The sequence below is a fragment of the Leptonotus elevatus genome, chromosome 1 (assembly GCF_054856555.1).
Source record: "Leptonotus elevatus isolate MCC_2025b chromosome 1, RoL_Lele_1.0, whole genome shotgun sequence".
Taxonomy (NCBI): Eukaryota; Metazoa; Chordata; class Actinopteri; order Syngnathiformes; family Syngnathidae; genus Leptonotus; species Leptonotus elevatus.
The window spans coordinates 53283046-53298118 of NC_141239.1; the positions used below are offsets into that span (position 1 = coordinate 53283046).

At 38.6% G+C, this 15073-nt stretch overlaps 1 protein-coding gene across 3 annotated transcripts in view; it reads right to left on the reverse strand.

Annotated features, from left to right (window-relative positions):
* Positions 1–146: 146 nt before the first annotated feature.
* The window catches only part of scaf1 (SR-related CTD-associated factor 1), a 15788-nt gene continuing 861 nt past the window's right edge, over positions 147–15073 (reverse strand). The window contains exons 2-6 of one of the 3 annotated variants that reach the window (XM_086069736.1): positions 10842–14266; positions 10405–10487; positions 9381–9683; positions 3373–3501; positions 147–753 (exon numbers count right to left, since the gene is read on the reverse strand). In XM_086069736.1, the coding sequence (XP_085925862.1) occupies positions 604–753; positions 3373–3501; positions 9381–9683; positions 10405–10487; positions 10842–14229 (4053 nt within the window). In that variant the 5' untranslated portion in view covers positions 14230–14266 and the 3' untranslated portion in view covers positions 147–603. Of the gene's footprint in view, positions 754–3372; positions 3502–9380; positions 9684–10404; positions 10488–10841; positions 14412–15073 lie in introns of all 3 variants that reach the window. The other 2 variants (XM_086069723.1, XM_086069730.1) reach the window with 2 other exon arrangements.

Genomic DNA, 15073 nt, shown 5'->3' on the forward strand with positions numbered 1-15073 from the left:
CATTGGTTGTTTGAGAATACCGAGTACTCAAGCACCATTTATGAATAGTTCTGTCATATACTGTATGTGAAAGATTTAGCAACATTCGCAAACTCAGTAACCCATTCACGCAAGTCAAGCAAAACACAGTAGGACAATCCAAAAGCTGAGCGTCAACTGTCTTTTACTCAAATGTATTTGTTTAAGTGTAGAGCAACCCCCTGGCCACTCAAGCTTGCATACTATTTGCAAAGTCACAGGGGGGTGTAGAGGAACTATGATTGATAGGAGTATATTTCTGGCATGTACTGTACAGAATATTTTGATGAGTATTTAGTAGTGTATTTACATGAGACAAATAAAGAAAAAAAAAGTATTCCTGCTTGTTTTGTACAATCGTTAGCATTAATTGGTTGCATTTTCAAGTTTTTATTTGTATTATTTTATTGGGATCTATTGAATCTTCTATACATTACGTGTTTTCTCAAGACCCATTTTTTTGTTGGACATATTTACAGTGAAATCACACAAAAAAGATGTATAAAGAAGAGTAGACTAAACAATAGAAACACAAACATAAAATAGGGATGTCCACAACAACCAAAGGCAGAGTAAGATAACATTTTAAAAAGCTCCGCCCTGCTCCCTGTCGTCCCGGTCTTCTTCATCCATTTTGCGTCCATGTTTTCGGAAATACTTGTAGCGCTGGACGTACAGCTTCACAAGGTTGCTGACCTTGACTGGGTTGATTTCACCAGTACGGCTGTGGCAGATCTGAAACAATGACAGAAGCAATAAATGTCCTGATTCAGTTCAAAGACTTTAGTTCTTAACAATCGAGTGAATATCATGCATTCAACACAGTGTCACTAGTCATTGCTTTTATTATAATAAACAAGAATTTCTGGGTTGTCACAGTGCTGGTGAGCAATATTTCAGCCCTTGCGGTGTTCAAGTGCATTTAAAAGAAGATAAATGTTTCTCTCAGCTGTTTGATTTAGCAGCGAACTCTACTATTATTATTGGAGGAGACTTTAACACAGTCTTCAATCCGTTAATAGATCGTTCTAATAATACAACATGTATAAGGCGATTACAATCTACTAAAGTAATAGGGGAATATATGGATGATTTTGGCCTCGTCGACAGCTGGAGACTTGAAAACCCAACTAAGAAGGAATTTACCTTCTTTACAAAACATACAATTGTACTAAACTGTAATTATAGCAAAAATGCTTTGTTTTTGTCTAAATAAATTTCATACATAAGCTTTCGGAGTTTATTTTAAATGTATGTATTTACTCCATTTATTAAAACATTATAATTATGATGATAATAATAAAATGAAACAATGCCACTCTAAAAATTATTTTAAGCTAACTGATTTTTTTTTCCAAAGCAAAAGTCTAAATGAAAATAAGAATTAACTATAATGAAAACTGCAGAACAATTATAACCTTTGTACCTATTCGTACCAATGTAGAAGTACTGTACTGATTAAAGTCTTTGTAGTACTGTATATAGTAGAAGTAAAACAGTACCCAACAGAGATACTAACTGTTGGCTGGAACAAGATAACAAGATAACAAGATAAGATAAAATAACCTCAGACTTCTAGATTTACTCTTTATTACAACATCGATTAAGCGACATAACTGTTTTAAAAATCCAATGATTTCCGCCACCCTGACTGCCTGGTGGAAGGCACTAGAAATTACAAAAGCCCAAGTTGAGCCCTGTGGGGCTTTCTCCCCTATGGCATAACCCCGACTTTCAACTTAACAACCAATCGTTTTATGTAGGTGTGTGGGAGCAGAAAGGAATTACACATCTCCACCATCTCTTCTCAGATAATATGTTTATATCATATACATCCTTGCTCCAAAAATACAAAATAAAAAAACGGAAATTTTTTACATTATCTGCAAGTTGTAAGTATGATAAAGAAACAAATTCCAACACTTCAGGGTACGCTCCAACCGCCTGTTTTAGCTAAAGATATTACCAAGCTTTCTCCGACAACAACAAAAAAACTCAAAAATATTTAAGTTACTTTCATATACTGATAAAACGACTTTACCCATCTCAAAATGGAAAACAGACTTGTCTATAGCTCCGGAATCTGACTTTTGGATTCAAGTTTGTGAAAACGTTTTTAAAATGACAAAACACAAATTTACAACTTATCCAATATAAAATTATTCATAGAACATACGTTACTCAATATATGATGAAGAAAATGGGACTCTCAGACTCCAACATTTGTCTCCAGTGTTTACAAAACACTACAGACACTTATTTTCATGCTTTATGGTTATGCACTCCGGTTATGTATTTCCGGACTAAAGTTATAGAAAAACTTTCCGCAACTGGAAAAATAAACTAACTCTGAATATCGACCAATGGTCTAACCTCCTCATAAATCACATTTTAATGGAAAAAATATCTGCCTCGAATAAGAAACAAATATCAAAATTGATAGCAACATGGTCTACTATATAGAATCTTTTAATCTAAATCTGGTTACTTAATTCTGCCTGTTAGCGAGAGCCACCACATCGCGATAACTTACATTGCTGTTTCTGTATTTGGCAATTTGTAACTAATGGTTGTGTTTTTATAGTCAGGAACCCAGTTTCTTCCAGCAGGATCGAGCAGACTACATCAAACAACACCTTACAGTCCTATGTTAAAATGTAACTTAACCTATTATGATGTTTTTGATTGAAATAGCTTTTGATTTTTGTAAATATGACCCCCAATGCCGCAAAATCAACACATTCTTTACTAGGGGTGTTAGAAAAATCGATTCGGCAATATATCGTATTCGATATGCGGCTAAATCAATTTTTAAACATCAACTTTTTTGTGGAGAATATTCAACAAAACGTCTTACTTTCTTAGGGTTAGGACTCACAAATTAAGCATGGAAAAATTTTATATTGATGGAACATTAAGCCTTTATATTTTATTTCAGTGCTGTTCAAACAGACTGCAACCTGTTTGTTAAATGCAGTGGCTCAGTTCCAAGCCTGAATTTTCAGATAAATAAATACATTTTCATACAACTCTCACAGTGTACAAGTTTACTGATTTGTATTTTCTAAATTTGAGTTAAAAAAAAAAAATCGCAATAATCAATTTATAGATTTGTATCGGGATTAATCAGTATCGAATTGAATTGTGACCTATGAATCGTGATACGAATCGAATCGCCAGGTACTGGGCAACTCACACCCCTATTCTTTACCATCTATTAAATGTTTTGAAACTCTGTTGTGTGTAATATTTTGGAAAAGTGGATTTGAAGTTTTTTATTTTCGAAAAAAAAATATGTATGTCAGGTCAGTTGTACATTGAGTCAAAACTTGGTGTGTATGATGTGCGGCTGACCTTGTGAACAGCTTTTCTGAGGATATCTTTGTATTCATCTTTGTTGATGTCTTTGCGCTGATAGTAAGGTTTGATAGCCAGCTTAACCTCTTCCACTGCCCGCTCCTGGGTGTGGAGCTTCTTCAGGTACTGTGCATTTCATCAAAAAAGGAAAAATAGAGATATATTAATACATAAATAAAAATGAAACGTTTTGCAAATACAATTACAAGGGATGTATATGATCAGAAAAATATATTGTATAATTTCCTCTGTAAATCTAACATGATCTGAATCCTGAAGGATGTCGTCTCGCAAATAAACTATGAGAAGCAGAGTGTATTTGTCGCTCATGTGCATTATAAGGCACAAGGCGCGCGTACGCCCGCACACACACACACACTTATATAATATATATATATATATATATATATATATATATAATATATATATATGGTTCTTTATTGAACATATAAACACACAGAAAACACATTACAAGTCTAAAATATAAATTGAAGTAAAAAAGAAAACAAGAATAGGAAGAAAGAAAAGAGTTTATATGTTCAAAGGGGGTAGGAGGAAGTTAAAAACGTATCTTGTCCTACCCCTTATTCGTTTTATGTTAATAAAATAATAAGGTAATGTATTTCAACAAAAGGAAATGTATAAACCTAATCATATATACAAGTGCACTTTAACATACGCACATTTGCCAGCGACATATGTACATGAAATTCATAGACATATACCATAATATATTTATAAATCATATCCTCATATTCACATATACAATTTTCATTACACTCATACAGATACACCCAAAGAAATTACAGCTTATATACATTTTTAACAGCTCATGTATGATGTAAGTAATTTTATTGAACTTTGCTTTAAAAACATTTTTTAATTCAGCAAGTGACTGACATCTTTTCAGTTCAGTTCCAAAATCATTCCACAAATTAACACATTTTACAGAAACATACCTTTGCTTAATATTTGTTGTTTTAATTTTTTTGTAGACACTTGTACCCCTTATGTTATAAGGACTCTCTCTAATTTCAAACAGCTTCTGAGTACTGTGGCAGAGTAGATTGTTGGGTACTTTATACATTATTTGTGCTATTTTAAATTCAACTAAGTCGTAGAATTTCATTGTATTTGATTTAATAAATAGAGAATGATTTGGTTCTGTATATGTTGATCGTTTAATAATTCTTAGGGCTTTTTTTTTTGCAATTTGAAAACAGGATAGTTATTTGTTTTATATGCGTTTCCCCAGATTTCCACACAATAGGTCAGATATGGTAATAATAATGAACAATAGGGGTGTATAATTATTTCTTATTCAGGACATCTTTAGTTTTAGAGAGTATCCCCATAATTGTTTACATTTTCCTTTTGACTTTATCTACGTGTGACTTCCAACATAATTTTTCATTAATAACTACTCCAGAAATGTATTTTCATACACTATTAAAAAATTAGAAAACTATTTCAATTTAATTTACCATAATTTTGACCTGTTGTGTGGTTTGTCTTGTACCAAAAACTTGGTTTTGTTTAAGTTTAATGATATTTTTTTTAAAAAGTCAAACGAGTTTTATAATGTGTTTAGTTCATTCTCCACGGTAGTCAGAAGCTGCTTCAGGTTCTCTCCTGAACAGTAGAGAGTTGTGTAATCAGCAAATTAGACACTTTTTAATATTTTTTGAACCACAACAGATATCATTTATATACAATATAAATAATTTGGGGCCTAGCACAGATCCTTGGGGGACTCCATGAGTAATCTTCAAGTGTTTTGATTGTATATTGTTTAACTGTAAGTACTGATATCTATTATCCAAATAACTTCATCCATTTATATGCCAAACCTCTTATGTCATATCTTTCTAATTTATTCATTAGTATAGAATGATCTATAGTATCAAATGCTTTTTTTAAATCTATAAAAATTCCAACAGTCTTTTTTTTTTATTATCTGTTAGTAGACGAGTTCCATGATTGCCATTGAGGTGGTCCGTTTTTCTCTAAACACATATTGATTTTCACTTAAAAGCTTATGTTTTTCAATAAAATTGTCCAGTCTATATGAAAATTAATTTTCTATAATTTTTGATAACTGTGACAGCAGTGATATTGGTCTATAATTAGTGAATATATGTCTTTCTCCATTTTTATGAATAGGAATAACTTTTGCTATTTTCATTTTTGATGGAAATATATCGGCTTTAAACGACAAATTACATATGTATATGTGAAAGGTTGTACAACATATTCTATAATACTTTTTACTAATGTCATATCGATGTTGAAGCAGTCAGTGGACTTTTTATTATTTTGACTACCCTCGGCAGGGTCCTCGAGGGTGCATTGGAGTTCGCCTAACCAGTCCACGTGCTTTGTGGACTTGGAGAACGCGTTTGACCGTGTCCCTCGGGGAGTCCTGTGGGGGGTGCTTCGGGAGTACTGGATACCGAGCCCCCTGATACGGGCTGTTCGGTCCCTGTACGACCGATGTCAGAGTTTGGTCCGCATTGCCGGCAGTAAGTCAAATTCGTTTCCAGTGAGGGTTGGACTCCGCCAAGGTTTCCCTTTGTCACCGATTCTGTTCATAACTTTTATGGACAGAGTTTCTAGGCGCAGCCGAGGCGTTGAGGTGGCCTCAACACTGCATCTCTGCTTTTTGCAGATGATGTGGTGCTGTTGGCTTCTTCAAGCCGTGATCTCCAACTCTCGCTGGAGCGGTTCGCAGCCGAGTGTGAAGCGGTTGGGATGAAAATCAGCACCTCCAAATCAGAGACCATGGTCCTCAGTTGGAAAAGGGTGGAGTGCCCTTTCCGGGTCGAGGATTAGATCCTGCCCCAAGTGGAGGAGTTCAAGTATCTTGGGGTCTTGTTCACGAGTGAGGGTAAATTGGAGCGGGAGATCAAATGGCGGATCAGTGCAGCGTCTGCAGTGATGCGGACTCTGTATCAGTCCGTTGTGGTAAATAAGGAGCTGAGCCGAAAGGCAAAGCTCTCGATTTACCGGTCGTTCTACGTTCCTACCCTCACCTATGGTCACGAGCTGTGGGTCAAAATGAGTTCCCTCCGCAGGGTATCTGGGCTCTCCCTTAGAGATAGGGTGAGAAGCTCGGTCATCCGGGAGGGACTCAGTGTCGAGCCGCTACTCTTCCGTGTTGAGAGGAACCAGTTGAGGTGGCTCGTGCATCTGGTTTGGATGCCTCCTGGACGCCTTCCTGGAGAAGTGTTCCGAGCATATCCCACCGGCGTGAGGCCCCGGGGACGACCCAGGACACGCTGGAGAGACTATGTCTCTCGGCTGGCCTGGGAACGCCTTGGGATCCCGTCGGAGGAGCTGGTTGAAGTGGCTGGGGAGAGGGAAGTCTGGGCTTCTCTGCTAAAGTTGCTGCCCCAGCGACCTGACCCCCGGATAAGCGGTAGATGATGGATGGATGGAATATTTTGACAACATTTAATACTTCTTTATCATTAACAGCATTAAGCCGCATAGTGGATGAATTATTTTTATGTGCTTATCTATTTCATGTTTGTTTCTTGGCTCAGGGATTTCTTTTGCCAAATTACTGCTTACATTAACAAAATACTAATTAAAATTATTAGCTGTGTCTGAAATTACCAATGTCTAAAAAAAATTCAATAACAATATTTTTGTCTTTTATAAAATATTCTGGATAATCAAAAAAAAAGTATAGCTATTTTTAATTACATGATTTAGTATTTTCCATATTTCTTGTGTGTTGCTTTTATTCTGTTCTAGTAATGCATGATAATAATCTTTCTTACTTGTTCATATAATATTCAATAGTTTATTTTTGTAGATCTTGTACTTTATTTCAGCTTCCATAGTTCTCAATTTAATAAATCTTTTGTATAAAATGTTTTTCTTTTTACATGCATTCTCTATCCGCTTCATCATCCATGCCTTATTTAGACCTTTATATTTTCTTCTGATTTTTATTAATGGACAATGTTTATTGTATAGAGAAATAATGGTAGACTGAAATGCACTGTATGCGTTATTGGGATCATCGTTTGAATAGACCTCAGACCAATTATGTTTTTCTAAATCCAACTTAAAGGCAGTTGTGTTCTTAGTCTTGTTTCTGATGTGTAAATTATTGTTGGTTTTATTTTTTATTTTTTTTATCAAAATAGTCTTGGAAGATTGCAAAGACCAGAAGATGATCACTTATATCATTAACAAGAAGTCCACATTCTATTTTATGGTCAAATTTATTTATAAATATGTTATCTATTAGTGTAGCTGTATCAATTGTTATTCTGTTAGGTTTCATAATTGCAGGGAATAGATTATTACTATACATTGTATTTATAAAATCAGTTGTTTTCTGATGCCCATTCGGATTTAACGAATCAATGTTAAAATCACCACACATTATTTGCGTTTTTTTAATCATTTGTGTAACAGAATGTCCGTTAGTTTTTTTTATTAAATATGTCAAGACATGATACATACAACTTATAATGATATTTGGTGCATTTTTAATGTGTATTTCAATGGGTAAACATTCCATTATGTTGTCAATGGTGGTAGTCAAATATTCAATTTTACTGCTTCTTAGAGCTTTGTCTACATATATTGCGACCACCCAACCCTTTCTATTTACCCTATTTGTTGCAAACAATTCATATCCTTCCACTCCCATGTCACTCATTTTTTCATTATCAAGCCATGTTTCTGATATGGCAATTATTTTGAATGTATTTAATGTATTCAAGTATTCTTTAATTTTTGTAAAATTTCTGTAGAGACTTCTACTATTGAAATGTATAATTTAAAGTGCATTTTCCATTTTCATATTTTTGTTGAATTGATCCTCCATATAATAGTTGCAAGTGAAACTGCAGTAATCATTTTTGTAGAAGTGATTGTCTGGGTCCAAATTATTCGCAGGGTCGAATGTCAGCGTATTCAAATGTTTTCAAGTCCATATTATTTGTGTTCATCATGTTCATCTTTCCTTGTGTTACTGTGCTGCTGTTGATATGTACTTGTGGTGTATTTTTGTCGTCATCTACAGTGAGTTTATTGTATTGAATGCCCTGGAGATTGTATATTTCTCATGCTTTGTGTGGATTATTTGCCTTTAATGAGTTTTGGTGCGAGCATGAGTAATTACTTTGTCATGTCGTAAATATGCAATTTTTCCTCTCTCTTTTGCAGCTCTCAGTTCAGGCATCAGTTGTTTTCTTTTCCTTTTAACAGCATCTGTATAGTCCTCATTTATGAAAATGTTTGTTCCCTTAAGATTTTTAGCTTTTTGTAGAATAACTGATTTATCCTTAAATCTTTGCAGCTTCACTACCACCGGCCTTGGTATTCCTTGTCTGTCCTCACCAAATTTTTCTGTGCGATGGGCCCTTTCTATATTAACTGTTTGCTGATTTTTTAGGTTTTCAGTTATCACTTTCATAACCTTTCCCTCTGTCTCAGTCCATGACTCTCCTGGTGACTCTGGAATCCCATCAAAGATTAAATTGTTTCTCTTGGACTGTCCTTCCAAATAATCAATTTTGTCAGAGACAACCAGCATACTATCACATAGTTTGAAAACATCCGTCTGTGTAGCTTTGTTGTGCTCCATCTGTTTATCCTTGTCCATTTTTAACTCGTCCACTTCTTTTTGAGTGTATTGTAAGCTTGTCTTTACCTCCTGTATCTCCCGTGCGAGTACATCTAATCTGTTGTTTGTTGAATCCACAATTATCGATACGAAACTTTTAAAATTGTCCTGTTGTTGTAGTAATGCTATGAACATGTCTTTTTGCTGCTGATTTAGTTCATTTACATATAAGTAATATTTATTTAAGACCACATGTCTGTTTTTGTGCAAGGTATAAATTATATTGAAGATCCATATTCTGTGTTTTGTCCCACAAATGGTAGTGATGGGAATGCTATAAATAGTCCAAAAACACTAGTTGAGTATCTTACATAAAGGACAACTGCACTTGTGACAGAATAATGAACTTTAACTTTACCTTATCAGGGTCTTTACTATCATTGTCCCAAAAAGAGTCCCCAGAGCTCCCTGTAAATCCTGGCAGCCCAACAGACATGACAGGTGGGGGTGTCTGCGCGCATCCACCACCAAGGGTGGGGTGCAGGTGAGAGGGCGGCGTTTTGGTGCAACCAACTAATGGCAGAGAGCTTTGGAGGATGAACTGTGCTGGACTCAATGCAGGCGGTGGGGGCAGAGTGGGAGGGGGAGGAGGGTTCTGGGATGAGGTCAAGGAGGCAGCTGATGGGGCCTGAGACTGACTCTGGTTTGCTTGTGACAGGATCTGCATTTAAGACAGGAGACCAGGAAATTAAAATGAAATTGCCACACAGCTCTAATGAAATGAGTGCTAAATAAAGATTTGAATAAAAAAAAAACTTTTCATTTAAAAGATGTGAGTGCATTAAATCAAAACAAATGGAATCATTCCATTTTAAAATATATTGAGACACTTATTGAATCAGCTCGGAACTCTTCTGAAAATATTAGGGATGCATGATAACGATTGGATTGATATTGGGAAAAAATGATGTCACATTGATCAGTTTGATATCAACAAAACTGGAACGAAAACAAGAGCCGCCTCAAATACACCAATATTCGTAAAGATGTAAACATGGCGCGGCTGTGTTCTATACAAAATGTGTATTTTATGAACACATGGAAAAAAGATCATACAAAATTGCCATTAATATCATTAAATTTTAAAGAAAAATGCTATATAAATATAATCTCAAAAATATTTTTAAATTTTATGCATCAAAAGTACTTAGCCATCAGTATTGATTTATAACAGCAGTAAGTTATTGTATCAGCAGAGAAAAACAATTATCATGCATCCCGAGAAAAAAGTACTACAATAGTGCAACTAGTACAGAGTAATTGAAAAAACACAGATTTGGAGGAAAAGATAACTGATGTCTGATGATCATGACTGAGTATGATTATATTTACATGGTGCCTATACATTCAAGCATAAGAGCCAAAGATGGTTTTCCTCTCACCTGGCTGGTTGCTTGGATGAACTCTTGTGCTTTCGCTCTGCTGGCAATATTTGCCTCCTCCATTTTGAAGAGTAGAGCAGTTACTGAGAGGATAAACAATGAGAGGACTTATGGTTATAAGTTGTGAGAAACGTTTTACTACAGAGCCATTAAATATATTCTCTGTCTCCACCAGACAAAAAAAAATCCAGACTAGAATACAAAAATATACTATTGGTTGTAGATTAATTGTGAGTTAACTATTGAATTCATGTGATTAATTATGATTAAACATTTCAATCGCCTGACACCCGTTAGGTAAAAACATGAATAAGAGCAATGTGTCGTGTGGCAAAACTGCTTTGTTAAATGAATCAAAACAAATCTCAAGTATGAATATTGTATATTAAAAAAACTAAAACATATCAAACTTCTGTTAACTGATGGAGCAAACTCACATGCTAGTACCCCTCCAGTTGTGCAGTCCACCCCTGTCTGCAGACTCCATGGGAGGACTGGGGCTGCCGGAGGTGGGGGTGGAGGAAGCTTACTGGCAGATGACGAGGACACCGAGGAAGAAGAGGGGTCAGACGAGGACAAAGGCAGAGAAAGGGAACCAAGAACACCTCCTACTGACGATGAAGAGGAGGGTGGTGAGGCCACAGATTTGGGTGCATTGTCTGAAGGGGGCTGCATGGTTGTAGGTGTAGACCCCTGGGGCACGGATGGGCTGGGTGGACTGGATGGCAGAAGTGTGGGGCTGGTTTGAGTCGGGAAGTCATCGGCTAGAAAAGAGGACTCTGGCGTTTTGCAGCTGCTGTCCACAGTCTGAGAATCTGGTGAAGACTCTCTGGTGTCCCGCAAGGGAGCCGTAGAAGGTGGGGGTGTACGGGCTGGTGAGGAGGTGGGTGGCAGCACACTTGTGAAGGAGGAGGAGGAAGAAGAAGACGACGAACAAGGAACAGGGCCTGCTTGGCCGGAGTGTGGACTGACGGGCTTGCTTGCATCTCCAGCAGTAGAAAGAACCTCTTGAGAGGCTCCACTCCAGCCTTCAGATGTTGCTTTTGATTGGCTCCCATCTCCAGTAGCCATATCTGATGCGCCACCTTTCTCCCTAACTTTCTTGGCCAAGCGACGGCGGCGCTTGGTTGCCAATGTTGATGAAGGGGAGGAGGTAGAGGAGGAAGTAGACGTGATAGAGCCAGGCTTTGTTTTCTTCGGTTTGGTTCCCCCCGAACTTGTTAAAGAGGATGGCGGTGCTGCTAGGCTGTTTCGCTTGCTCAGAATTGCCAGATCTTTATTGCGGACTCCTACTGACAGAGGCTCAGTGCAAGGTTTTAGGAAAGGTGACCTGCTCTCATTATCCCTACAGAAGACTACAGCAATTGAACCACCCACCACAGAGCCCCCAGAACCTCCTCCAGTTCCTCCAGGACCAAGGAGGTCCATACCCAGCTTACCGGAGCCAATTGACGTCCCAGTGGTGCTACTCACACCCTCACGCACCATAACCGACACTTTGGACTGAAGCTTGCCTTTCCGACTGCTGCTCTCTTTCTTAGATTTGCTGGAGCGACCCAAATCTTTTTTACTGTCTTTGTCCCACATTTTATCTTTCCCTACCTTCCTGGTTCTCTTGGCTACTGGAAAGCCAGCTGAGACAGGAGCAGAATCAGATGTGACTGACAGAGAAGATGGGCATTTACTTTTGGTTTTATTGGAAGAGGACGACGACTGAGTCAATTTCTTTGATGTGCGATCTTTCTTTTTTGGGTGATGTTCAGTCTTTGGGGTTGTTTTAGGTTTGGAACTGGGTGCAGGTGGATCAGGGGGGTGGGCTGCTGGAGGTGTATCTTCCAAGGATGGGTAGTCTGAGTCCAAAGCCTCACCATCTAAAGACAACACGTCTAGCTCCAATTTATTGGAATAACGGTCCGACTCATATCTGTGGTACCGTGGAGGCGACAGTGACTGCGAGCGGCTATGACAAGTTCCCCGGTCCATCTCTTCCCCACCTGAATGCCATCTTCTCTTCTTATTCCTCTTGTGGGGCATGTCTAAGTTTTGTACAAGCCGACATGGAGAGGCTTGAGTGAGTATAGGAGAGCCTGGTACCGTGGTGGTGGTCGTGGTAGTGGTGACTGTGATGGTTCGCTTAATGGCGAAAAGGTCAGAACCATTCAGGTCCTGAATAGATGGTGGGACAACAGGGCGCCCATCCCGGCGACGTTCCCTCTCATGCTCCTGGGCTCTTTTACCCTCTCCTCTCTCCCTACTTCTTCTGGGCCTCTTTGAAATGTCCCGCTCTCTGCTGCGTGAATGAAACCTCTGTTTCCTCTCATCCTTTCTTGAGCTAGAACGTCGATCTCTTTCATCTCCTCTCTGGCTAAAGGTGTGGCTTCGTTCACTCTCTCTATGCCTGTCTCGTTCAGTTTTTGGGCTTCTGTCTTTCTCTCTACCTCTGTCCCGGTCTCTTTCCCTCTCTCTATGGCGTTCCACAGAAGGGCTAGAGAAGGAGTGTCTCCTGTGGCTGTCTCGTCTAGAAGAGTTGCGCGATCGTGAAGCCTCTGGGCTACTGTGCTGCGTTTTCTTTCTCTTCTGACTACTACTTCTGCTGCTTCTCCTGCTTTTACACTCTTTATCGATCTTCTCTCCTTGCTTCTTTTCTCTGCTCCTTTCCTGCTCTCCCTCCTTGTCTTTTTTTTTCTTTCGCTTCTCATCCTTCTCCATAGCCTTCCTATCCTTGCTTCTCTGTCTCTTCTGGTCCTTGGAACCTTTGGAGGACTTGCGATTTATGTTTCCTTGCTCAGCAGCAGGAGCAAGAGGGGAAGAAGGTATCAAGTCGACAGGTGGAGAAGGGGGAGGAGGTGGCGGCTGAGAAGTGAGTGGGGATGAACCAGGAAAGGCAAGATATCTTTCCTTCCTCTTGCTGACCAGTTTCCTTCTCAGATCCTCCACTCCTACCACAGGCTCATCTTCTGGCTCTCTGTCCACCTCCCAGTTGCTGTCCGCACATACAGACACAAATCCATCCCCATCCAGCACACGGAGGATGCGCTCCGGTTTTGGATCATAAAAGGTGATCTTGGGAGAGTTCAATGAGATATTTTCTCCTACTGTTCTCTTGCTGCCAACATCTCTCTCAATAGCGACAACAATCTCTCCCTCTTCAATCTCAGAATGGTCAGAATTAGCCCTCTCTCTCTTAACTCTAACTTTGGTAGTGCTGTAGTCAACTCGCCTTCTATGAGTGAGTTGGGGAGCCAACGGAAAGCTCAGTGGGTCACTAAAAATGTCAGTGGAATCTGGATGCTCCTTTTGTTTCTCCTCATCAATTTCTCTCTTCACTGTCGTTAGCTCTTCTGTTATTTTGCCATTTTCGTCATCGTCATCTGATGCTGGAGAACCAGTGGGCTCAAACGGATCATACTTCTCTCCTTCGTCTTCCTCAGTCTTTCCCTCTTTTTCCACCTCTGTAGGATGGAAAGGATCGTATATCTCCTTTTTACTACCTTCTTCTTGATAATTAACAGCTGACTGTAATAAAGTGCGAGGGAAGGATTCTAAAGTGGCTTTGGATGTGGAGAGTGATGACACTGCAAGGGAGGCAGATGTAGAAGACACCCTCACCAGTCCTGACCCGCGAGTCTGATGGTTCTGAAAAACTGATGAGTTGGCACAGGGAGAGGATGATGCAGATGAGGGTGAAGACCGATCAGATGATGGAGATGACGGAGACAAGGAGGGTGAGCGATGAGGGGGGCTTCTGGCAATCTCTCTTTGGGCAGTGGGTGAGCAAGAGGCAGCAAGCCTCCTTTTGAGGCCTGATGCCGACGTCAGGTCCATGGGTACAGCCGGTTGTGTAAAGGTTGGTCAGCTGGACCTGGGGGTTGGAAGTTAAAGGCCACTGAATGATTGGAACTCACGAACCAACCTGACAGATAGGGGAGACCGAGGGGGGGGGGGGAGGGGTTCTAGGGAGAAAGAGAGAGAGTGTCTTGATTTAAAATTGCACAAATAATTTGACACTTAATGAAAATAATGGATGTGAGGGAGTGAGGGATAAACGGAGAAAGAGAGAGAAAGAGTCTTGATTTAAAATTGCACAAATAATTTGACACTTAACAAACATAATAGACATGATGCTCATGGGAAGAGTGAACAGAGAATAGAGCATAATTAAGTAAGGAATGAGCATTTAACTACACAAAAAAAACATCTATGGCTCTCGTCTACAATAACAGTAACGATTTTAATAATTTTACCATTTTTAGTAGATGCAAAGTGCACACAAAATGTTGGGAGTTGCCATAGCGGAGGACTTGATTGGTGTAGCTCATTTGATAATAGATTAGTGACCAGTTGCACTATTAGTATTTGTAGGTATGGAAAAATGATTATGTTGGTTTATGATGATTGTATTATTGACTGTTAATATTTCATGCCATGTGTTCTTTAAAGCACTTTCACATCAGCTGCAGATGTGAAAGCGCAATATAAAGATGAGTTGAGTTTGCTGGTTGCAGTGCACTTAAGTCTCTCAATTATTTCAAGCTTATTAGATTCAAATTCCATACGTCTGGAATGTTTAATAAAATGAAGTCAGACCACCAATAAAATGATTTTGTTTATAACTTTGTTGTAAAATGCTGGGACAATTTTAAAGAAAAAAATTATTCTTAGAAATGAA